This window comes from Plectropomus leopardus, chromosome 1 (genome assembly GCF_026936395.1).
Source record: "Plectropomus leopardus strain MGB_pleo_1.0 chromosome 1, ASM2693639v1, whole genome shotgun sequence".
NCBI classification, from domain to species: Eukaryota; Metazoa; Chordata; class Actinopteri; order Perciformes; family Serranidae; genus Plectropomus; species Plectropomus leopardus.
The window spans coordinates 34845329-34872671 of NC_142176.1; the positions used below are offsets into that span (position 1 = coordinate 34845329).

At 39.5% G+C, this 27343-nt stretch overlaps 1 protein-coding gene across 1 annotated transcript; it reads right to left on the bottom strand.

Annotated features, from left to right (window-relative positions):
* Positions 1-235: 235 nt before the first annotated feature.
* Positions 236-27236, bottom strand: LOC121941053 (enhancer of mRNA-decapping protein 3-like). Its single transcript, XM_042483767.2, has 7 exons — positions 27120-27236; positions 25083-25254; positions 24260-24456; positions 15348-15707; positions 5666-5819; positions 3138-3355; positions 236-2571 (listed from the first exon to the last, which is right to left on the bottom strand). Exons 2-7 carry the CDS (start codon positions 25244-25246, stop codon positions 2237-2239), a joined length of 1428 nt encoding a protein of 475 aa, XP_042339701.1. The 5' UTR covers positions 25247-25254; positions 27120-27236; the 3' UTR covers positions 236-2236.
* Positions 27237-27343: the final 107 nt, after the last annotated feature.

Sequence of the window (27343 nt, forward strand, 5' to 3'; positions counted from 1 at the left end):
AACTGATTATATAGTATGTGTATTTTAAATCTTCAAATCCAAAGTCGTAACTAGTCACTATGGCAGTCAAAAAGATACAACAGAGTAAAAAGTGCAGTATTTCCCCTTTAAATTTAGTGGATTAGAAGTATGTAGGCGCATAAATGGAAATACTCATGGATAATGAGTGGCTCTAAATTGCACTTAAGTGGAGTAATTGAGGTGTTGTATTGTCTCAATGACTTAGATCTCGCTATACAGTTTGCACATTTGTCTTTATTATTATCATTTTATTTCCATATAGATGAGCACCCACTGTCGGCATCTGCATCTAGTCAGAAGATCCTGGCTGGATGTTTATCTACGAGATATTTTGAACAGTTTCAAATGTTTTGTCTGGTGCTTCACATATATACCTAGAGATACATTTCAGCATGTTTTTAATTCATGTTCTCCATAGACAGTCTCTAGGCTTACTTACTTATAATAACCAAGCAGGGTGTCAATTAATTAGTAAACACCTAAGGTGCAAAATATTTTCCACACTCCTGAAAAACATGAGACATAAACCCATCGGCACTAAGTTCACCTCATTTTGTATCACAATGTTTTCCTTTTTTTCCCTCTCACAGTAATTAACCTGATTGCAGTCATGATCACATCTTTAGTGTTTAATTTTGTCTTTACTGCAGCAGAGAAGAAAACGAAAGTGGATCTGAGAAAGGTCAGGAAAAGAGGCTGCAATGTCTTAAACAGCCTGTGTTTCCACAAGTGGAAGTCAATTTATTGTCAGATCTCCTGAAACTTTGTAGTTGTACCAACAGATTAAGCTCCATCTACTCTGCCCCCTCTCTTACAGTTTTGCACACCTGAATCAGGCAATTTCTGGTTTGGACAAAGCTCTGAGAAGATTTAAAAAGTACAATACTCAGATTCCTTGAGGAGCTATGAATTGAACAAGTCTCTTGGTCATCACACATTCCTTGAGTCTTTTCTAACTATTTTTGTCAGAACAGCCTTTATCACCTCTCCATCAGACATTCAGTTCAGAGACTGCTGATGAGGTGCATCGAATCCAAAGAGTAACAGTAAGTTAGTGAGAACTCTGCAAAGTCCATCAATCTGTCATTTATAACTTATGATTACAGTCTTTTGACTCTGAGGTTTTAAATTGAACAAATTCCTGACACAAGGACTTCAGTGCTCTTATGAAAGCTACCAGCATCATATCAAAAGTGCATAGCTGCCAGTCTCAAAATAAGGCTGTTTTCCCTTGATTTAAAAAATTGAGGTTTTAATAGAAATTCACTGTACTGATCAAAATAGAGTGAGTGGTCATTTCATTAAAGGTTGTTGAATCTCGTGTCAAATATGGAAACTGTTTAATAATTAGGTTTCACAACACCTAACTAGGAATTATCCCTGAAGTTTAACCTGGTCCAAGATGTTTTTGGTCCTTGGTATGTGTGCTTCAAAATCCTGTCAAATCTGCAAGACTTCAGACTGGGTTTTCATTTTTAGTGTCAGTAGTTATAAACCCAAGACAGCCAACAGTAATAATGTCAGCTTTTGATGTAAATGCAAGTTTTTCAATTTTTCATTCATTGTTCCTGAGCTGTATGCAAAAATAAATACAAATAATACAAATATAGATTCTGGGTAATATCCCCTTTTTCAGTGAAACATGCAGCAACTATGACTAGAAAAAAACAACAACACCCATTTGAGTACAAAACTGCATTAAATTAAATTAGAAAAGACAAAGGACATCAGCTGAGGGCAAGACGAACGGCAGTTTCGGGTTGGCAGACAGCTTTAAGCTGAGCTGTGCGTAAGGTTCACTGGGTCAGGACCAGACTCCGCAGGCAATCTAAAGGAGGAAACAGGAACTGTGTCTCTGCTGCTCTGACTGGTCACAGGATCAGAGGTCACAGATAGACTCACAGTGGTCAGCATTTTGTAAACATATTCACATCGTCACAGAGCCCTTATCAAAACACACCAAAGAACAGGAAACCTTTCCCTCTCAATAACAAGAGGTGTCGCACGCAACACGCAGCAACCCCAGGGAGTTTCAGGCAGGGTAAGAGGAAAGACCAGCACCGTATGCTTTCAGATGTGTCATGAAGCTGTATACACTTTGTAACAATATTGTTTGCATCGTGTAGTGCAATGCTACCTCTACCCACTGTGGAAAAGCAGACCACTCCCTCCTATTGTCCATTGGTAAGTATGTGCAATGTCAGTGGCCACTCTGTTACGCCGTGTGCAGAGGAATGACAAATTTGCATCCAAAGGGTGAGTGGTAGCTGATTCCAACTTCCTGGAAAATCAGTTTAGGGATGCCAATGTCACAGAGGTAAACCCTGCTTTCCGTCTCAGCCAAAGGTAGAGGAAGGCCCAAGGAGAGGGTCCACTTCGCCTCCACAGTCTGATGCTGACTGCTGACCGCAGGATCAATACTCAGGACCGGAGCCCGGTTCTTGTTGGCCCAGTCGGCGGCTGATTGGTACCAGTTCTGCTCCCTCAGCAGTGGGTTCTCATGGCAATCCAGGCAGTTGATGACGAGGTCGACTGGACTCACAGGCAGGTCTGGGACAGAGGAGAGGAGAGACATAACGTTTTTGGATGCAGTGTTTCAAAGTGGCCTCACAAAACCATATGAGAATATATATTTGTCACAAGAGACCTGCAAAAAACTGTAACACTAAAACGCTGTGAACCGGGACAAATGCAGTTGCATAAGCTTTAGAAGTCAAAACCGGTCAGTGTTTTTATGCAAGTAGCCATGTTCTAAAGGCCTTTAAACCATATTCAGCTGCATTTGTCCCTCCTCTATGCATAAGCGCCTCAAGTTTTCTTTTTTCTTTTTTTTTGGTCTCTACTGTTTATCCAGAGGAATTTTAAATGTGTGGTGTCCCAAATGACAGTCAAAAATGATGCTGCCCCACTAGAGGGCAACATTTATCTGTGCTGGTCTGTTAGAACAGGACAACATGAACTGATCCTATCAGACACTCCAAATCATGTTCACATTTATCACTGTCACTTTGGACACAAATCAGCCAAAGCACCTAGCATGGTCCTATCCGTCAGTGTCACTAAACCCTGGGTGAACAGGGATTTAATCATCTAAAAACTCTGTTGCTGTGTTCTACCTTTGACGCTGGCCACCTGCTTGCTGCTGGTCCTGCTGTAGAGCTGGACCTCACTAGTCACCGACTCCTGCATCTTGACAAAATTGGGCAGGAACAGGATGACCTCCACTTCGTGGTTGGCCAAGTGTCTCCCACAGCTGATGCCCTGGGCTCCCTGGATGTGCGGACCACACAGAATAACCACAGTGGGCCTCTGGTGGACATTTTTTGGGGTGAGTCTGGGGACATCAAATGGATGACAAAGAGATTACTCCACAAACAGGGAACAACCAATGTCGTGTGCATAAGTTAAACAATGTAGATGTTATCAAACAACTTGCATCATATCCAGCATGGTGACTGGCTGATATCCAACAATAACCTAGTCAATCAAGGAAAACATAAGATATGGTTGTTTAAGGACACCAGGGAGTCCTCTATCCTGCCGGTGTACACAGCACGTGCTGTTAAGGAGCTGCACGCAATGTCATCTCATACTGTGTTTCAGTCACTTTGCAACATACTTGGAACGATAACAGCATTCACCTACAGTCAGGTTAAAAACACTACACACACACTCGCTTGCATTTGTATTTAATTAAACAGAGATGCAGCATTCCAAAAAAACCTTCAAGTAAACATTAACAAACATTTTCAACTGTCAAATATGAATAAAAACAAAGCTAGTGCTCTTAAAAAATATGGGAAATCTGCAAAGCTTAGAAAGTCTTTGGTAGTGTATCATGTTTAGTGATGTTTGCAATGTATTTCGTTATCTTATTGTATTAGCTACTTATTTTCCTCCTTTAATCTCAGTGTCCGATGACATTTTTGCTTATTTTTACACAGCTGGTATTATTAATCTTTCTTAATAAAAACACTGTTTAGGATTCTAACAGGAAAAAAAGAGGTTAGATACATTACAGACAAGGTTGCTCTTAAAAAAAGAAAAAATGTGTCATCAAAAAGTGGAGGGTGATATTTGCTCTATTTTGTCAATATATAATATATTAAGAGCCCTGCATATAAGTACACAGGTTTGGAAAAAAAAAATAAACCACTTTGGCTTAGACACCCTGTTATTTACCATAGCTAAAGCGATTCAATGGCATGTATGCAGAACCTGGCTGTAAAAAGAACGCCAGTAGGTGCACTTACTAACCTCCTCCTGTTATATAATGGTGAAGGATAAGTGCTAAAACCTGAAAATAAGTTACAATTTCAGCAATCATGGTTCCCTCATCTCAGAATCAGTGATTTTTTAAGTATGTGGTTAACATAAGCTTAAGAGACTTTCACATTTTGCTCTAATACATAAACTATGTTAGTAAATAACCCACTTGTGTATTTTGAATAAAAAAGGCAGTTACTAGTGTCAAAAAGAGACTGCAAAACAACATCATGCTGAAAATGAAATTAAAGTCCTGTTGTGGTGGCAATATTAAGTCATAAGACCGTGGTGTAGTTTCTTTATAGACTAACGTTAGCTTTTTACTTCTTGCAAATGGATTTACGCTTAATAAATCCTAAAATTGGTGTCTATTTGTGGAAATAATCTTGCTAAACAAAACTGTAAAAACTTGTCTTTCTGCAATAATCCATAATCTGATGGAAAAATCTCTTTGGCTTTTTGACAAAGGAAACAAGGTGAAGCTAATTCCCATGTTGTTCTACAAAAAAAGAATGTCATCCCTGCAGCACTATTTTATCTGCTTCATTCTGCAATATTTTTTATTTAAAAAAAAAAATTAAGCCCAACAGAAAGACCTTCATCTTATTTATGATAACAGTCTGAGTGTCCCTTAAGTTCTTTTTACTACTATTGAACATACAAATAAGAAATTAATTTGAAGCTTGACTTAATACTTGAGTACGTGTACACTTGTTGGGTATGAATTGTAAGACTTGTAAGACAGGGGGTAGGGGAACAATAGAACACCACTGTAGTGTGATCCTGGTGTAACAAAATAAAGTTACACTTGATCTAAGCTCGCAGTAGTTCCAGTGTAAACTTAAGACACTTAAGTATTAGAGTGCTCTATTGATAAAAAGACCCTAGAAAGTAAACCAATTTGTGATATGAGCCTCTGGTTTTTTGATCTTAAATGAGACTACACAGCTCATTCAAGTAAACAATTGCAAACGGACCGCCTCAGTCTATAAGGATGTTCTTGAACTGCAGCGTGACTGCTGGCTGTAGTACTTTGCTAAGAAAATAAACCTTGAGGACAGGTCAAGGTTAAGACAGCATAACTTATGTAGGAACATGGCAGTAAAGGCGATTGCCATGGAAACCAGTAAACATGACATGAAAACAAAAAGTTGCACCGACCTGCTCAAATGGTTGTATAACTATTCAGACAGGGATGTTTGGCACATTGGTAAGCATTCTTCTTCTAATTATACACACAAAAGTGACTCTATGTGCACTGTACTGCACACCAGATGAGAAGTCACGTATGCTAGGAACCGACTAGCTTCACTCTTTTATACATTGACCAGATATTAGGCTGCCCCATAACACCAGAACCCAGAGTATTACTGTTTACCTGTTTGGTCCGCCAAGCAGAGTGAGAGCCATCTGACTGGAACAAACACCGATCATCTCCAGCCTGCGCTCGAGAGACAGGCCCCAGCGCTCTGCAGCTGCTAGTAGACGCTTATAAAGGTCATAGGGCACACTGGGAACCACCAGGCCAGAATCTGCAGAAAGAAAACATGAGATCAGACAGATAGCATGGTAATGCTGCTCTTTCCTTGTCATGTCTGATGTAACAGAACATAGAGCATGACAGGATGGTTTAGTAGTTAATAAAAACAGCTTCCTGTTCTTGAAAACATCTGCCCAGATGAAGCATCCTTAGGCAAGACACAAGCCACAAAAAAGATTTTCTCCACTGACAATAAACTCATTAACATTCTTCCATTGGTATCAGAGTCATCTCACACACCAGGCCAAAAACAGGTAACTGAACCATGTCTGGCTTCTTGGTTAATGTAGGCCACTAATAATTTTCCCTTGAAAACGATCTACTACTTAAAGTTGTTAATTTTAAAACAGTGGGAGACTCACTGCCACCACATTTTGATGCCACAAGGTGTATTTGATGTATAACCAAATCTTAAATGTCAAAAGCTCACTTAAAATTCAGGGAAAGAGTAGGAAATATAATCTAATTTGTTCAACATTATCTGAATAAGTGAAAGCTAAAGCAGGTAACTTTCATAAAAAATACATTTTTCTCATATTTCCTGAAACTATTACTATATCCTGACAGTAGTAGATGGGCATTTGCAAGAATTGACTGCGTCTGAATAAAAACAACCAATCAGAGCCAAGGGGTCTCTAATGTAGCTAACAATCACTGCTCGTGTACACACCATGCTGTCAACAACATAGATATTAAGGACAAGTGAAATGAAGAAAAAGGACAACAAAAAGCAAGACTTCACTTACACATACCTGTTTGTGTTTACTTACTTCTTTGCCATGTATGTTGTTGTTGGCAGCGCAGCGGGTGCACAAGCAGTGATTGGCAAAGTGTTAGAGACTCCTCGGCTCTGATTGGTTGTTCTCGATCAGGCAGAGGAACTATTACAAATGCCATTAAGAGTACTAGGAGGAGCCAGAGGAATATGATTTTTTTCATGGTTTGTCTGTTTCATGTATCATTGTTGAGATATAGTGACGGTTTCAGCAAATATGACAAAAAGTTGTTGTTTACATATGGTAGCTTTAATATTCACATGTATATTTGTACTCTTAATTTCCTGCATCCATTGGAATGTGACATGTATCATATTTCTAATTTAGGCCTGAACTGTCAAAACATCCTCACAAGTACTATGTGGTTTTCCATTTTATCTGCATCAGTGCACCTTGAAAAACAACAAATGGGGTAATAGTGAAACCCAGAAACCTGACCTCTAAGATAACGACAACCGTTGGTCTACAGATAAACACAGAGGAGCCCATTCCCCAGGGAAAAGCCCTTCCTCCTCCTCATGACCTGATCTCTTTCCCATCACGAAAGATTCTCCATTTCCTCTCCTGTTTGTCACTGCTGTCTGTGGCAACAAAGGGGAGATTGGCAGCCTTTACAAAACATGGCAAACACGAGGCAGCCAGAGTGAGACGCCTATTCCCCGCAGGCCCTGAGTTCACACGCACCATCACATGGTTTCTGACCAATCACCAACCCCTTAGCTCTAGGATGGGGCTGCATTGGGCTGGACCCCCCACATGGGCTGCTGTCTCAGTCAAAACATACAGCAGGCTGGCGTGACAAAAAAGGGACAAACATCATATATAAATACATATGAACACCTGCACCTGTATCCCAACAGCTCATGGTGAGAGACTGGGAAGAGTTAAACATGCGGGAGGCATGGTGGTGACTGGGCTTAACAGTAGACTCAGTTTTGTTTCATATACTCAACTGTCAATGGCTATTAAACAAAGAAAAGTCTTTTTGTTCTAACCAAAGTAATTTAGAGATTTAAGTTGTAATCATCCACCTTATTTGCAGTTGTCTTTTCTGTGTCATGCAGGCAATAATATCAAAATTTCCTGCCATGATTATCCTGGCCAAAATCAGATTTATCTTACTGTCCCAATAATCATCTAAATGTCCTTGAAACTCCTAAAATGGCACTAAAGCATACTGGAATCATTTAACTTACATTCTTTTAAAATAGATAAATAATTTTATTACATCACAGAGAGGCCACACTCCTTATTTTAATAATTTCCTCTACAGCACATCATTTTTTGGGCTTCAACTCTTAATTGATATCTACCTGCAAAAATTCACAGCTTTGACAGGATGCGACAGCCCATAGCCCTGAAGGCAATGTCCAGAAGGGGGTTTATTGCAATCAATTATATTCATATATCTCAATAAAAATGAAATTTAGGTTGGACTCAGAGCACTGTGTGTGTGTGTGTGTGTGTGTGTGTGTGTGAGAGAGAGAGATAAAGAGGGTGATAGGGTGATAGAGAGGGGAAAGAGAAGGTGAAAGGTGGACTATTGCATGTAATGTTTCTATAAGTTATTAATAACTCAAACGTGTTGTATTAACTCCATCACTGTATAAAAAGAAAAACAAGCATTTTACTACAGTTGCCAGCCCACAATAACTGTCTGCAACTCATCTCACCTGTTCCTTTTCCTCATTGGAGTGTCAATTTAGTTGTATGAAGTGGGAGTCAATGACTGCAGTGAGGACACAGGCCGCATTCATGTCTGAAAATTGCCACCTCATTTCAATTTCGTGAAAAAAAAAGACAATAAACAAAGCATTTGGATACTAATTATGATGTCCATTACCAAGGCAGGGATTGAAGCTTTGAAGCATTTGGATCAGCCCCTACTGCAGCCTAGTTTTGCAGCGTCTCTTTTATTGTTGGTTGCCTTTGGATGCTGCTTTTCGACATGACACTCATGATTATCCTGATAATGGAAATTCACCACAGTCAACCACAGTCCCATCCCTACTCTGTAATGAACAAAGCATTTCAAGAACTGCAAATCATTTTTCAAATGGTCATGTGTTTGATGCGGCGCTTGTTAATACTTCATGAAAACACTGTCAAAACCCTCTTTATGTTCAAGTCAACAAATTCAGTGCACCTACAACAACTACAGGCAATTCCATCTTTTCACATTAGGAGTAAATCTCAGATGTTGTTTGTGTTCGTCGATTTGGCATCAGAGAAGCAATGCAAGCACTATGGCAGGATCATGAGTGCTCTGACCAACTAACCTCAAACCACCATTACCACAAAGGTTATTCTATCTTAAGGCCCAGACATACCCATGCGACATGAGAGAACTAGCATCAACAAAACCCCACTGCTGTGTTGCCTCACGTCACTATGTCTCTGCCAAAAAGTTGCTCAGGATCACATCAAACCAATGGACAACCAGCACCAAAATCCTGCGCCTATGTGAGAGGAAATACGCCTCCATACCAGCAGACAGTCATCTGTAATCATCATTCAAAAGACAGTCTTGACACTAGTTAGTCAGTTAGCACATTAACAACACAATCTAATGTTGATAGAACGAAGCATATTTACCGTACACCAGTGAAGAGCAACAAAAAGCACCAGGAAGTGTTTCTGCTAAAGAGCTTAATGGCTAAAGACAAACAATCTTAACCTTACATAACAAGTTTGTTTCCACCTCACTCCCTCTTGACTTAAGCCCTTTACATTTTTCACTTTCATTTGTCCTCTCTTGTGCTGAGCTGAACTACTGGTAGAGTGATTTCATTCACTGACGGGCTCCATGCCCCCCGCTGCTAATTCAACATGCTGAATCTGCAAAAAAAAGCAGATGAGGGTTGACAAGGCCAACAGTGCGGGAAACATTGCAACAACAAGAGCCACAAATGCTCACTAACTGCCCAACTTTGATTGATGGCCGACTGTTGGCCTGGTGTGTCAGGGCCTTTTCTGTAGGAGGCCTGACATGTAGCTAAGGCTGGGCTGATGCGTCGACTTAATCGATTATGTGAATACGTCGCACCGTTTCACATGAGAGGGTGAGCAGCGCCAGGTGTGTTGTTTTTTGTTTCAGCGCTCCTGTATCAAGTTAGAGTGTGCACACTGCTCGCCTGAGCAGCGCTTGTCAGGAGCGTCTGAGCTGTGTGTCAGCTGCAGCACATCTACAGAAACAGTGGCTCACCATTTTTTTATGCGTGGCGCTCACGTTTGTTGACTCTGTACCACTTTATACTGCAGTTTAAATTCTCTCTTTCACAGAGATGAGGAAATACAAAGATGTTTGTTTCACCTCAACTTCCTTGCTTTCCTTTCAAAACAAAAGCTATCTGACTGTGTCTCTGTGGACAGAATGCCATCAGTTGCTAATACAATGCATTTTATTTTGAAACATTTACAGGAAGGGGTTGTCAGCTGTGCAGGAGCTTGTATAACTTCATAAATGAGTGGAATATGTGCTTATAAATATGAAAATACAGCACTCATATCAGCAGGCAGCGATATGCCTGAAGGCCCAGTTAAGGCTGGACTATTTTGATGCAGAAAGAATGGACTAATTATAATTATTTCTGTTACAGAAATTTAATGTAATTTTACTCCAAAATGTTTTGTTGGACTGCTAGATTTGAGGTTTGTTACTGTAACAAAGAGTAACTGTTTTGTTAAGTGACTTGAATTTTACATTGTTTTATTTATTTTGTTGTTGGATTGCTAAATGTAGACTGCACTAAGTCCTTTTACTTGAGCGGAACAAGCCCTTTCATTAATTTTATTTTGGAGAGACTTTATATCAGACTGTAAAACACAGATTACCCGTTAGGACTGGGCTATTTTTTTGTTGGATAATAATGCCCTGCAGTGTATATCAAGTTTTAAAATGTAATTTTCGGTAAATTCGTTGTTATATTTATTGAGTAATCAAAAAAAATAGTAGTTAGATCAATTAAAAAAATAATTGATAGATTAATCGATTAATCAAAAAAATAATTGAAAGATTAATCGATAAAAAATTAATCGTTACATGCAGCCCTACATGTAGCACATGGTTTTAAGAGTTGTGTAGAACTTTACCTATTGTATGAAGTACAATAGGTAAAGGTAATAGGTATTCTTAACCGCGTCAGATATCTAGTGTTTACGTGTAGATTGCAGGTCCTTAAAAACTTTAACACTTCCACTATCCACTATTTTCCTATATACTGAGAGCAAAGCTAACCGGAGTCAAATTCCTTGTTTGTGTAAGAATACTCCGCCAATGACGCAGACTCTGATTTTATCACATCCAGCTTGTTTTTCACCATCTCTTTAATAGTAACCAACATTATTTTGAGAAAAATGCTTCAATTCATGTGTCTTATCACACAAAGTCTACTAACTGTCAGAACTGTCCTCTTTAGTGTTTTTTTGGAATGACTATAACAGAGCTATAATTCAGCCTTTTAACGCTGTACAAACCGAAGTGTGTGGAAACCTTTAAAGAGCTTGTGCTAATCCCTAGCTGTCTATTGCCCATGGCACATTAGCGGGGTAATGAAAGTCAAGCTGGGGGAACTGCAAGGCTCAGGATCCCTTTGATAAATAAAGCTGCTGGGAGGCAGTTAAGTCCTTAATGGCCTCCTACGGATCTCTGGCCTGGTAGCTGAGAACTTGGTGGCCTCATTGATGTGTACAAATTCAAACTGACACGCGCACGGTGGCACACACCTCATCCTACAGCGCACTCACTGCAGGCTAATGTACAAACACATATACACCCACAACTTTTCACCCTGGCATGCAACACGGACAGAGTGACACACACACACACACACACACACACACACACACACACACACACACACAAGATAATTACACATAAACACAGAGACTTATGCCGTGCCTGACGAAAATTCTTGCTTATCTTAGGTTGAACCCTGCTCCCCTCCCACTATTCTTTTATTGATACCGCACTGAGACTGACAATATGTTTCAGTGGGCAACAGAAATCTGGAACACGCCATTCCTCACGTGAGCGATAAGCACAGGAAAGTCAACTGCCTCTTGTCATGCAAACTGCTGGCTTGAGTGCCAAGCGCAGAGGAAGTCGGAGTTGCACTAGTATGCGCTAATTGCTTTTCAACCATCCCACCAGGTGCACTTCTTAATAACTCTCTTGCTGAAGTTGCCGCTACCAAAACCACCCTCACATTCTCACACACATGCAATGATTTGTGCACAAATAAACACACACACACACACACACACACACACACACACACACACACACACACACACACACACACACACACACACACACACACACTCACACACGCACACTCTCAATGTGGTGCAAAAACAAAACTCAACAGGCAACTAGCTGAACCGGGTAGTCGTGAGTATGCAGCGGCACTAAAATAAACTGAGCTGGAAGCAATCCTTCAAGCATGACAAGGGAACTGACGGGACTGAAAGCAATACACGCTGGCTGGATGCAGGCCATTTGTGACTAAGGCTTGTGCTGGGTTAGGGAGGGTTACACGAGGCTGTTACATTCCTCTCTGCTGCACTGCAAGAGTTGAACTATGTTGACCTGCCCTCCAAGGAGGTAGCAGGATGGGACACTGGTTAAATGGGGCACAGAAGAGAGGCTTAATGCAGTAATCTGTGCTTTTCCTTTTGACCATTTTGGTCATATTTTTGGCACCGACAGCTCATTGTTGGGGCTTACATCTCACCTATCAATCAATTAATGTAATAAGATGTATTTTGTTGAATTTTCCGATGGTAAATAGTGCTTCAGTTTCTCTGTTCAGCCATAGTGAAAACCACAGCTCATGTCAATGATGTTTATTTGGAATGATTATTACAATAATGAAACAAGTTTCCGTAACCGGCTCAGATGAGTTACATTTTTTGTCATGACACATCTCTTTTGCATCCCAATTTCTCCAAAGTGATAGAGCATAATCGAGAAAGAAAACTGGGAAAACCAGCTGAGGGTTGACGTGGTTGCAATTTGTGTTGCAGTCTGGCTTGTTTGCACTGAGGAGGTTTTGCTGCACAGCTGGAGTTAATCACACCACAGGAAAGCAAGACAATAGCATAACTTCACTTATAGACTGAAACCTTTACAATTAACAATAGACTATAGAAACAGGCCTGTCAAACACTCATGCCAGTGTACTATGGCAACGCTAACACACAAGCGGGAATTTTGTTTTTCTTTCTCTATTCTCACATTGTTGATTTATCTGTTTACTGGCAAAGATTCTAGGTCAAAAGCACTGCGGTTTGTTCCTGCTTCAGAGGTGCTGTTTATGTAAGGCTGTACGGCGGCATGCTAATTACAGAGTGCAGAGGATGGGGATTATGATGACAGCCCTGGGAAGCAGATCTGCCCGCACGGTAAGAAAAGGAGGCTCTGCTTGGCAGCTGTCTGCTGAATGGTAGACAGCTGCTCCCTGCTGAGCTGCTCTGTGTCACCACAATCAGATAGACAGTCTGGGATAGAAATGCTGGAAAACACCATCACTGCTAAACCCGGGCTGTCACCCAAACAGCCTTGTTCCAGTTATCCTTGTCCTGTTAATGTTTAAGACAATGAAGATACTGCATATAGAGGCTCGGATACTGACCAAAGAGACAGATTTCTTAAGGGCCTTTTCCATGACTACTCTTGGTCGTGCTGAGTCAAACCATGCTGCGCCAATTTAAATTTCCTTTGTCAGTTTTAACATGCTGAACCACCTTGAGTCGCCCCGAGCGATGCCAGAGATTGACAATCTCTGTTGTGGGGCCAAAAAGGACGCCCAACCACTTCCAAGCTTGTTGCAGCGAACTCGCCCGCCACACCCCCAACGACCACCCCTTCTCCCCCTGAAACAAGCCTGTGTGTTGCGAGACTCCACTCATCTCTGGCTGAGCAGAAGAGCTGAGAGAGAGATGTTTTTAAAGACTATGTGTGCTCTGCTTTCAGTGCTTTTGTAGCTTCTAACTATATCTCTTTGGTTTGGAGTTTAGTTTCTCTCCTGCGTCCTGTGTTAACTTTAGATATCTGCTTTATTTGAATGTTTTCATGTTCACATTCAGCCATCAATAGTCTATCAGGTTACTGCTGATGAAAACCAAACATTTACATATTTTGCTGCTTCACAATAAAAACTTTTACATAACAAAATAATGGAGGATGTTCATTGTGAGGAATCTATAGGAAATTAAAAAGCATATCTCACACAGGCAAAGAAAGAGCCTTTGGTCCAATATCATGCCTGCTTCCCCAATTTATTCCACATCAGCCCTGTAAATGAGCTTATCTTGTGACCAGACATAGGTGGAGTTTGATCCCTCTCGTATAACACCTCTTACACCACACAACTCAGCTCTTTCTCCAATACTACCCACACTCCACCTACGGCTCCAAAGCCTGTGTTAGCATGCCATTTACTTATCTCACGATTGTGTTAACCAGTTACGTAACACTCAAGTTCCTAGAGTGAGCTCATCATCTCTTTGGGCCTATTGCAGGGGGCGTGTGGGGACTCAAAAGTCATGATAAACAGCAACCAGAAGGATATGGTCTCAGCAGCCTGCCACTAAAGTGAACTTTTCTGGTCCTTTAATACTGCAATTTTTTTTTCTCATTAGGTTCAACAGAATAAAACCACTACAGCACAATCTTCAGTGAGAGCTTCTCAGTGTTGTGCCCATGGTAAAGTGTAAAAAACTCAACTCGCAACTTCCAGTTATGTAAACAGATGGTACTCCTGGTCAAAGATTAAACACAGTGGAAAAAAAACTCCTTCCAAAACAAACACTATGTTCACAGAGCTGGCACGCTCACTGATAAAATGTCCCAAAAACGTGTTTATGTCAGGTTGTCAAAGTGGCTCCATAAAACCTTCAGAGCTGCTCTGAACAACACCTGATTTTTTTTTTTCTTTCTTTCCTTATGTCATCTATACAAAACCTCATATGACAAACCCTTGTCGGCGCACACCTTGTTCTCAAACAGTAGCATTGTGACAGATGAATCTGCCCTCAGGCCAATAACAACACATTTGTTTGTTTTTCTTAATAGTGACTAACAGTGCGTTAGTACACCTTTTGATACTTTCTGACTTCCCTGCCCATGTCCATTGGTTCCTATAGAAAATGTATATTTATAAAAGAGATCTAAATATATGGTTTCATTTATAAAAGGCCAAGTAATTTTCTAAAACAGTTGGAATCTTTATTTTTAACGAGCATTACTCACACCAGAGTAAACATTTAAAATAAAATACGTTTGTTGTTGTGGACTATTGTCATTCGTTTCGTGGCCCTGTGAGTATCTGCAGTCGCAATACAATGCATTTGCTGACAACAAAGAAAAATATAAAGTATAACCAAGGTTATCATTTAAGTAAGTCACCTTTGGCTTTGGTGAACTGAAACTGATGTTTTTCTATTTCTTGACATTTTTCTGCCAGACAAACAGTCCTAATTCTGCATGGTTCATGTCTGGATCAATTTCACAATTGCTGAGGCAAATTTAGTAGGGGCACCTGAGCTGAGAGCTGGTTTTCCTAAAACAGCTGTCTTTGCAACACTTTTAAAATTTGTAGAAATGTTTGCAGTAGCCATTTCGACTGACTAAACTACATTAAGGAATTAAGTGTAACTCAAGAGGCCATAAGTACATAAATAATGCCTTAACTTCTGTTGATGTGTGAGTGTGTCTGTGTGCATATATGTTTTGTTCTCACCGGTACAGTACTCTTTGCCCCCGTGCTGAGGCACTGTTATCTGGCGGTATATGATGGGCTTCACTTCCAAAATATTCTCATCATGGCGATAGGACAGGGGCTTCTGTTGCCCCTGTGTGCTCTGATGATGCGCCCTGTTGCCGTGGCTGTCGGTCCCATCGATCTGGGAAAAGACAGCAGCTTTGTCGAACAGAGCCAGGTTTCCCTCAAAGTCGAAGTCTGTGTCTATGTTCTCGTCAGTCCCGCCTCCAAAGCACTCGTTATCCTTTGTTCTCATCGGCCCACCAGCACCTCCATTCCTCACGCTTTTCTTTTGTGTGGCCTGTGTCGCCCCTCTGCTGTTAGATGAACCTGTGGGGGCTGGAGAACACAGAGACATTTAGATATCAGCAAAGTCATTTTAAATCAACATGCACCCACCTTATGACTTCCTGAGAGTCCTTGTTATGTAATGTTTGTCTCATTGTCTATCTCTATCAAATCACCTGTGTTTTGACTTGCTTCACCAATAAAGAACAAACAACATTCACTTGGATCACATCCAAGTTACAAAAAAACCCCATCACATTAATTAGAAAATAGGCATCCGACATGTCACATCTGACTATGAAAGGATTTATGTGTTATTTGAGACACTCTGGTGTCAACAATAATATGAAATGTATCTATTTTTGGTAATTAATTGCTATTAAATCAGTTTTGAAAAAGACCATTTTTATTTTATTTATCTCCTTTTGTAGAAAAATAAATATGTTTTCCACTCAAATCCTTTTATTTAGTATACTTTTGCTTTTTTAAAAAAAATCTAATCAAAATCAGAAAACAATAATTGGTCTTCAATTCAACCAGCAATGGTTGTAATGTCAGTGTAAGCAAATGAATGTATTCATCATCAGCTATAACTCCTCCTGTGGGCACCCATAAGTGGAGGCTGGCGTATAAAATGATAATTAACAGCTATACAGTAAAACAAATTATATAAATTATGTCCTTATGGGAGAAAGAATTGTGTTCAATAAAATTAAAGTAAATAACTATTCATCAAACAGTTTTATGCTTCTTATGAATGGACTAACAGTATTACTGACAATTTCTTTATATCCTGAGTTCAAGTTGTATTTGTGAGAGAACACTGACTTCTAACAGAAAAAGAAAAACCTCAGACTACGAAGTAATGACAAGGAAAGGGAATTTTCAGTTCATGAGAAATGAACTGGGTTTTCATCAAATTTATATTTTACTCCTGTGCTGAATTAATAACATATAACTTTGGTTTGGGTCCCCCGGAAGAAATCTTATAAACTGAGGGCCAAAGTGCAGCAGGTTTTGCTCTGGGCTACCACAGGCCTATTATAGCTTTAATCTCAAACCCAAAATGCACAGATTACACAAAAATCCTCCCATCTCAGCCCCGCTCACATCCTAATCTTGCTCAAAGGAGCTATGAGCTGTCTGACTACACATCATCGTCTTGTAAATGTTGTAATCCACACACAATAAGTTCCTGCACTCGGCCGTTTCAAGTTCTGTCTTGATGCTCACATCTCCTTTTATCTTGTGTAACTCAGGCTGGAAACTTTTCTTAACCTGTCTCGGTTAGTTACTATAACCTGCCGAAAACAAAACACCGCACGCAAACTACACATACAATGGTCGACTGAGCGGTACTCAATAAAGTTTACATACATGTATGCACGAACAAAAAAAAATAAATGAACAGAGAACAAAAAAAAGAAAAACTGGAAAAACCTGGCCTTCAACCCCAACCATGCTGAGCTCTCACGCTAACCAGGAGACAGAGAGGCACAGTCTCACGCTACTGTCACTGTGACAGCTACGGTACTTTGGACTCTCTCACGCAAGACACTGGGAGGCTCAGTCAAAGTACACTGGTATTGATACAAAGCCACTAACCAACTATTGGCTAATTTGAGACCTGCCTCAATATCACAATACGGCCATACAACCGCCAATACACCCAGACTGATTTTTTCATATTTATGTGCCTAATTTCCCTTTAAACAAAGACAAGGGTACTACTACGTACCTAATTATGATCCATTATAAGTTGCAAGGAAAATATTATTGAGACTGGTCCAACAAGTTGAGAGACAGGTGGTGGGTTGTTCAGTTCACCTGTGTGAATGGGGATAAAAGCTACCATCCTTATTAGCACAAGCCAACAATGTCTTTATTTACAAGGAAGTGTTGTGTCATGCTACAAATCCAAAATCTGAATGAACTTGGCAGACCTCCAAGGCAAACAGGCTAATGAATAACAAGTGCAGAGACAGACAGTGACAGATTTCAGTTTAGACAAACTCACCACCACAAATTAGCACAAGTACAAAGGCAAGGAATACTTCAAATTGAAGTAGGGGCTATAATGAAAGTGTGCCGCTAAACACATACATGTTAAAACACAGCAATACACTTTAACAAAGCATAAAATTAGGGAATATTTATTACTATTTCTCAGTGGGGCTGGGCAATATATTGATATTGATATAAAAACTGTACAATCCCCCCATTGCATTTTTTTGTTCATACATTTTGTGTCTTTTATATTCTATTTTGTCATTTTCTATATTTAATTTTATACATTTATTTATGTTCTATTCTATTTAAATTCACTATATTTATTCTCTCTTTTATGTTAATTGTTTTGCACCAAAACACACATTCCTTGTATATGTAAATGTATGTATTTGGCAATAAAACCAGATTCTCAGTCTGATTCTGATTTTATTATATCGATATTGTGGTATGAGACTAGGCTTAAAGTCACCACCACAACAAGGCTGTAAAGCCATATTAGACGTGGCTCACTGTGATGACATTCTGTAGTCTAATTTAGTTTAGTTTACTTTTTAGCTACTGACTTTTTTACGACACATAAAAGCTTTAACGTTTAACAGTGGGGTACTTACTGATGTATTTTATGTTGTAGAATAAAACGGGAAAGTCTCTTAAGCTTGTCTTAAAAACAGACCTTGTTTCATCTAAACAGAAACACTTTTGAAAAAACCTATTGACTTCAAGACAAGGAAACCGGGAATCCAGGAACACTAACTCATTTACAGGTTTTAGGACTCATTCCTTAGACACTTTATATTATGAGTGTTGTCTTTTCTTGGCTTTAAAGTCTGCATTACAATAAAGCATTGTGGGTTTTTTTAATTACTATGCTGCTCTAGCTCCTCTATTATTTGACTTTGCATATCTAGCCATTATATCCACATTACTCATTATTTATCAAAAATCTCACTCTGTAAATATTTGTGAAAGCATCAATAATAAACAGAGAGATATTTGATTTTCTCATTATTGCTGGGCCCAGTTTCTTTTTAAGTGATCTCCCAACTGGTTATTGAACATTTAAACCTGAATTTCAATTTTAGTTCCTGACATTTTCAGATAGTTTTTCCCAGCGGTTCCATGCCTAAAAAGTACAATGTTTAATTAAGCTGATTGTCACCAGAATTCTGTGATGGTACTGTTGAAAAATGCTACTGAGGAAAGATAAATCAGTTGGATATAAAGATAAATATCAGACCCACAGTGTGTAAAATCTACAGGCTAGAGGGGGTAAAGGCATTCAAATGCTAAGACTAAACAGACATCCAGCCAAAATAACTTAACAACATAACAACTTTGCGTGTGAAGAACAGCCAGTCAAGAAAAGGAAGAGAGCTGGTGGAGAAGGCGGTGAGAGAAAAGTAACAACACTAAGCAACAGGACTAGGAATGACCAGAGCCACCTAAATTACTATACACAAATTCCTTGTTGTTGGTTTGAATGACTGAACTAGTTAAGAAAATTGATCTGCAACATTCTTCATTACCTCAGTAACTGCAGCTGATATTTCGAGCGAGGCACTTAACATACAGGAGTGGCTGTGCGATTAATGGCAGAAGTCTGTTATTGTACTGGGAAGGCCTCAGTGTGAATGCGTGGAGTTATATGAAGCTAAGCAGAGCATTGATGCACAGCAAAGCCTTTCTAAGAGAGGTTGAAAAAAAATCTGAAAGCAGGGATTTATGGGAATAAAAAGCAAGCTGCACACAATTTCAGTCCATATACAGAGGTAGCATGCTGGTTATGGGAACAGTTTTCATAAGGGCAAAGTCTGTAGGTCCTCTCCCAAAATGCCCTTTTAATGAGATCTGTTTGGGCCTGATGGAATTTGACTCTGCATCATTCACAAAAGCAGTTCCTAAATTCCCGTCCTACTCTCCCAGAAAGATAAATGGCAGATATTCAGAAACCATTTCTGGAATCCGCGATCTTGTATAAGCAACGGCCCACCCTGCTCTCCTTTTCTTTGTGGCCGGGGGGCTTCTTGGGAGCATGGCATTGCGTGTGAAAGGACCAGCCCAGCCCAAGCCACTCAGCACTTTGGCCCCATGCAATTTGGGCATTAGCTCCCTGGCCACCAGCCTGAGAGCTGGAGATTAAAATAAAAACTCAAAAGGTAAACACTGCTTCCACAATTGATATCGCTTTGGCCTTCCGAGCACACTGGGACAACATGGCTTCCTGTTGGGGAGCCAAGGGGGGGTGGGCGGTTTCCTGTGCTGAGCAGGAGCGAGGGAGGGAGAGGAGATGTGGAGAGAGAGAGAGAGAGAGAGAGAGAGAGAGCGAGAGAGCGAGAGAGAGAGAGAGAGAGAGAGAGAGAGAGAGAGAGAGGGGACAGGAGGGCACGAAGGCACGAATGCAAGGCTTTGCGTAACATTCTCTTTAGGAACAGACACTGGGAGGGAGGGGGAATGTTTATTGATCTTAGTCACACACATATTGTAAAGAGGAACTTTGATACAAGCCTTTAGCACGCTATGGGAATCTTAGGGGGGAGTCATGGCAAGACAGCGCTTGGTCCCATGCTAAAGTTTCTGAGTAGGAGCTAATGACACACAGGGAGTAGGAGCAGAGATTGAGTCAACGAGCTATGAGTCTTGCTGACACAAAATGAAAAATGCAGACTACAGTATAAACATATTTATTTTCATTATCTTTACTCTGGAAAAAAAAGACTGGTTTCCTTTTGTGGTAGCTTTATCTTCCATGCACAGGAAAAACACCAAGGCAGAGGTCATTTTTACAACCAGGCTGAAGAATATTACACAGTGTCCATTCGCCAATTCTACTGACCTCTGACTTCTCCATTGTTTGGTTATCCTGAGTGTGAAAGTGAACTGACTTTAATTGATTCTGGCAGAGGCCACAGAGCTGTCCGAGCAGACTTCCTGCTGACTGCATGTTGACAAGAGGAAATGCTGTTTTGAGTCTTTATCTAATCAGGAAGGTTGAATAATGCATTCTGATTTTTTACAGTGACATGTACAACCTGGGAGAATGCAAGTGTGCATTTCTGCATCAACGCGTGACTGAGACATGTGACAGCAGAACTGACCTGACAATTCATTGAATTTTGTGGCTATTCCAATTATTATCGAATTGAATTTTGGACACTAAAGGTGCTCATTTAACTTAAAGCATATACTGTGCAGGAATTGTTGGTTACCGTTAGCTAACATTTCCATCGAAAGTGAACGTGAAAGGCAACCCCAGATTCACTCTCGTTTTGGAAGTAACTTTGTCCAATGGGCATTTTTTCTTCACTACTCCACGATTTGTGTCGCTACCTTTCTATAATGCTCTGACCTTCCCTTTAGAGAAAAGAAGTAGTAAAAAAGAAAGATAATAAGAAAATACAGATAGAGGGCAGGTTCTCTGCAGACTTAGACACTGCCACACACTTGTAATGCGTGATAACTGATGACTGAGAGGAATTATTTCCATATGAGTCTATACATTTTTTTAAGGAAAATACTGCGTAGTATATCTTTACTCAGCACTAAAAAAAGACATTGCTGCCATAACAGTAAAAGTGTTGTTAAAATGTCAGAGATTTCAAAAATAACCGCAGAGCGTGCACACACAACCTCACATCAAACATTTTCTAGCCCTGGCCAGGAGAAGGGCTGGAAAATATCAAAGGTGCAACATAATAAAGCATATTAACCTTGAAATAATTCTGTCACATTGACAAAGATAGCTATATACTGTGTGACTCATAATGTATTCCCAAGTGCCTCTCGACATCTGCCAAAGAGGAACAGTGGTCACAAGTTGACCTTTATCACTAATGACTGTGAGACACTGGATAAGACACCTGCTTATCCACACTATAAACCATGGCACCACAAATTACTGCTGATGAGTTAATTCAGCCTGACTGCTACACGGGCTACGCTCTAATAAAACAACAATATGAGCTTCACAATGGTAAAATCTTTTGGCTAAAGCCGCTGTGTTGCATGAAATTTCTAATTGTTCCTGTTCTTTGTCTCCCTTTTGCTTAGACTGATTGAGCAGGTGATAACATAAAAGTCAATAACATAAAACGAAACCTCACTTTATATTAATTACATGCAATTATGTTTTTAACACTGTGTCCTTTTCATATTTAGCCCCAGTACCTGCTATTTTTTACTGTCAATAAACCCCTTCAAAAGACCAAAACCAGCAATGAACTGATCCTATTAACACTGTTGCACTGGCTAGAATGTTCCTTTATTACCATAAACACAGGCACTGTAGATTTGTTTTTAATCTGTCCCACATTCACCATTCTGGTGCTAGCCCAATCAATCAATCAATCAATCAATCAATCAATCAATCAATCAATCAATCAATCAATCAATCAATCAATCAAAAAATGCTGCTGAAAATATTCCCTTACAAATACACTATTTAGTCTCAAATTTTACGAACTAACAGCGCCTACTTGTTTAAGGAAATTAATGAGACGTAAAAAAAATGCAAGCGCATATTAGTGATCCTTTTTTATGGATTTCTTTAGAAGGAACTCATGGTCTTGGGACTGAGAGCCACATACCTGCTGGGAGGCCAGACAGTATTGAGAGACGGACTGCAGTACTTTTTGTTAGGGCTGCAGCTATTGATTATTTTCATTGTTGATTAATTTGTTGATTATTTTCTTGATTAACTGATCCATTGTTTGATCATAAAATGTCATAAAATGATGAAAAAATGTCAATCAGTGTTTTACAAAGCCCAAAAGGACGTAATCAAGTGTTTTCTTAAGTCCTTAACCCAAGAAAATACAAGAAAATCACTCCAAGTTATTAATCAGGTATAAAATTGATGTCCGTTACTTTAATGGTTTTGGTTTTTTAATTGGATTTAACACTATTTAAGTGTTGTTGTAAGTTCGTCGGTGAAAAGTTGACAAAGTTTTTATTTTTAGAATCATCTGACATCTCAGGAATCATTTGATCTGCTGAGACTTCTGCTGACTTCCTTCCTACTGTAGACTAGAAAACATCACAAGTCTGTGGTACAACCAAAGAGAGTGATGTGGAGTGACTTTGCATTTTCAGCCCATCATAAGTCGCAACTTTCTGGAAAAAAAAAGGTTGAGTAATATGTGACACTGCTGAGTGTCACATTTCCTTCAGTTGATGAACACTATCTATGAAGCGTTTGTCAACAGAGGAGTACTGTATGGCCATTGCATGGTAAATTCCTGTCATGTAATACATGACTCCCAATATGAACTTTGCAACAATAGTTCTAGGATTTGAGAAATAAGAAAAGCAGCTTCACGATGAATAAGCAAAATCTTTAAATAAATTGGGCTTTCTTAACCTGTGAAAGCCTGCGTCAAACTGTCTTAACATTTTAGAACAATGGTAAATTAACTGCATGATCATGATCTGCTTGCACAGTTTCACTTGTAGCTTGTTTAGCACCTGTAGTGTTGAGTGTTGCAGGTTTCAGTAGAAAAACAAAAGTCTGTTATCTGCTGTTGATGCTATAAGCAAACTGTGTGTATTCTTTACTTATCAGAGCAGCAACAAAAGCTGCAAAACTATTCAATCATGCTAGCTTAAATAAAAAGGACTGGAACTTCATGAGAGGTTACCAAATTATATCCAATTAATGAGATTTTTCTTATGTGACATTCACAGTGTCACTAATTGCTAAGCTTATAAAACTCTAACATCAGTATTTCCTCATGGTCTATGGTCTATATCAAAGAAAATGTAAAGAAATACTTTGCGGATTTTCAACCAGCTTTGTATCAAAACAATGTGGATGGTATGAGTAGATGTACAATCTAACCAGTGCCGGATTATGTAAAATATGTCATCCAGCAGACTTTCGCCAGCTCCCAGGGTTGTTGCTCAAACCACAGCCTGTACTTTCATATTTTTATGCTGCCTGCCAACCATGCTGCCAGCGCTGAAACAAAGAGTATAGAGCTGGATCAAGATACAAACTGACCCTTCTTTCTTTCTCTCTAAAACTCTGACCAAAATCTGACCACATGGTAAAACTAGGCAGTGCTGAAGGTTATGTTACTGCACTGCCTGTTTCTGACCTGTTCTGTTTTCAGAAACATATTTAACGCCCTGTTTTTTTTGCTGTAATAGCAAGATATTGTGAACAGGAAGTGGTCGCCACACTGCCTCCTGCACAGAGAAAACAGAGGCTGAAAAAACTGAGATCAAACATTAAAAACTCAGCAGAGCTGATCAAATATAATCTAAGATTCTGTTACTCAGTTGCATGTTTCTCCCTTCAAATGTTTTTGGAAACATGTTTTAGCTTATCGTTTCGGCCGACTGCCACTGTTTCACATGGACTGTTCCATATTAGGTCACCCAACAGCAGGAGCATTTATTGGTCTGTTATGGCACAGTGCATTCTGGTAGTTGTGGATTTTCTACCTCATTTCTCTGTTTTCTCTGGCCAATTTCAGTATTTGTATTTGCATCTTTCTACTGCATAGACAGCTCAGTTTTATGTGAGACCCCCTTTATATCAGTGAAATACTTCTTTACATGTGAGAATGATTAAACTCCAGGTCCCCTTCACCTACCTCTGCGTAGGATGGTGATCGGAGCAGTGCTGGAATGAGAGCTGCTGCTTGTTACAGTAGGGTGAGTGACTCTGTTACTCTGACCCTGGCGTCCTGAAGGTATGAGGCTGGGTTCTGGTGCAGCTCCCTGACCAGAGCTGGGCTTGTTGACTGAACTCTGGATATCCAGGAACTTCAACTCCTTGATATCCATGGCGCTAGAAAACAAAACAAATGACTGAACTTAGAGCTCAGACTGCATGTAAATTTCAGCAGATGTCTAAACTTAAATTTTTAGTGATTGATTTTAACTCTTGCAAGCCGAAGCATGAAACAATCAGACATAGTAGTTGGAGCTTATTGGGCAGAAAAAGGTGCTAACATTTAGGGATATGCTTTTTTTTTTTTTACATACCTCTACCAAGGCTGCACAGTACTTTAAGTTTAGTTCTAGATCTAGATCTGGACCTGAATCACATCTTTTTAACCAAGTTAGAGTAGAAAAGAACAAAAAAAGATCAAAAGCACTGTCTTGTAATGATAAGCGATTCCTTGATCTTACGTGCTTAAAAATGATCACTTGTTCTTCAGCCCACAAAATGTCATTTAAACTTTTTAACAAAGTTTCGTCACTAAAATTATACTACAAATTACACATCTGATTAATGGCTGCATACTGACATAAGGCTTTTTTGTCTGTGGAAACTGAAGGGGTAGGATAAAATAAAAGCACTGCAATACTTGGAGAGCCTTTACCATTACCCAAAGTAAATTGCTTGAATCTGTGCATTTCCTGTTGATATGCAACACAAGAAAATGTGTCAGCATTCTTCATCTTTCTTACCTGAAAGTGACCTCTGGAAGAGGACATCTGATCCCATTGTGATAGGGCTGTCTCAGTGAGATGGTCTGGCTGGCATGATCAACAGATGACACCTCTCCCTGATAAACTCCTAGTGTCAGCCCACAGTTTATAGACACGATGCTGCCCAACCAGTCTGTGGCCATGCTGTTCACTGTGGTTCAAAAACATCAGCAATAGAAATGAAAATCAATTTAGCAGCAGCTGTAACAATCACTTACTTAACAATTAAGTATATTTAAGCCACAGCTTATCTAGCAGGGACGCTGTATTCAAGGAAAGAGTAGGACTTTTGACAAGGGCCCCAATGGAAAGGGCGCCCTCAAAAAGCCTGAAATTAAAAGTTAAGTTTTCTTTGCGGTTTCTCAATTCTAAGTAATTAGTGCTGTTTCTAAATTAAAATGAGCTGAAGAAAGCGGTTGAGAGGCTGAAACCTGTATTAAAAAGTAGTGCCTCTCACACCTCAAAGGCAAAAAATGGTTTAGTCCACCTCTTGACTGGGCATCATATCTAAGCCCAGCTGGAGACAAGTGACAGACTGCTTATGCTGCTCATATCTTCCCCCAAGAAAGAGAAATTGAGGTTCCAGAAATGAAAAGATTAAAAAAAAACTGAAATGGAAAGAAATCAAACAAACGGACTTAAAAAAAAAAAAAAAAAAAGAGACCGCTAAAATATAGGACCCAGAATTTGATGTGACACCCCTGGTAGCTGCTAGTGATGACAATGAGGGTATTGGGTGTTATATTTGGCAGTTTTAAAACGTAAGTTATAGGTTTCCCTGTCCATTGAGACATTTAAAACCTGTCTTAAAACCCATCTCTTTTCTTTAGCCTTTTAACCATCATTATGAATGACATGCCCAGCCAAACTGCCTGGCCCTGCCTGTATTTTATTTTGTTGTTTGTGCAGTGCTGATTTTGTTTTAAGATTTTGTCACGATATTGTATGCTCTTATTGACTTTACCTACTTCCTCCTATTTATGGATGTTTTTATTTGATCATCTCCTCGTGGAACCCTTTGGTCAACATGTTTTATTTTTAAATGTACTCTATAAATAAATGTGACTTAACTCTGCTGATTCAGGTATTTGAGACTTTGGGCCAATAAATAACTAATGTGTTTAAAGGATTTAAATGGTGATTTTTTTTTAATTTTATTTTTAATTTTAACGCTCTTCTATTTGGTGTCTTGTGAAACCAGGAGGTTACTTTGGAGGGACGTGGCCTTATTCGACCTCAGTATTTCCAAAATCATAGCTGTGGCCCTAAATTAAATCCTCATCATCAGGCTTCTCTAATATGGAGCATTAAGCCAAACTCAACAGATTAATCTGCTAAATAACTGTTGCCACAGTTGTCAAAAATTATTAGAAAATACGCTTTAACTGACGACATTATAAAAATTAATAAAGTGTTCTTGTATACTCAGTCCACTAACGTTTCAACATGCAGCACCTGGTATTAACTGATGGGTTTACGCTGTTCCCATTTAATGTATGTTAGGCTAATTAATTCCACCGGTGAAGAGAGTGCAGTTAAATTACATGTTAAATATGAATTAGATTTTTCTTTTTAATTTAGACTACTTTAGAGGTCACTGTTACCAGATGCTCCCCAAGTTAACAGGTCCGTTAAATTAAAAGGTCTCCCTTTATCTCCCACTATGCAACGAGCTGTGTGCAAATATGAGCTAACTAAAGTTATTTTCAAAGTTTTTCGTCCATAGCGTGAACCGGTCTGAAGTAGAGTTATGTAGTAAAACTTGTGGGGACGGAGACATAACATAAAATAGCATTCATATGAGGGCAGTGTTCAGAGAAATAGCTGAAAAATCACAACACATGTAGCTAAACTAATAGTAAGCTGTGCTAGCAGGGCAGTTAACATTAGCTTCCACTCAGTCCGCCCTGTTTGTTTTGTTTATTATCTCAGCGGACGGTTATAAACTTGTGACGGCTGCTTACTTCTTTCGAACACCAAACCTGAGTAAATTCAGTCGATAACGTAAAGATGTACCTTGTCGATAAATCTGTAGCGAGGTATCAAGAAAAGCCAAGGCTCCAGCTGTTGTTTGTGCCGATTTCCGGGTTGATACGTAACGTCACTTCCTTTATCTCCCACGTGGGATTGTTGTGATTTTTTTTCTCGTTCACGCGAAAGCTAAGTATTCTTAAGTCCGACATGGATTCATTTTTTTGTACACATCATTGACAGACATATATGATGGTTATCACTGTATT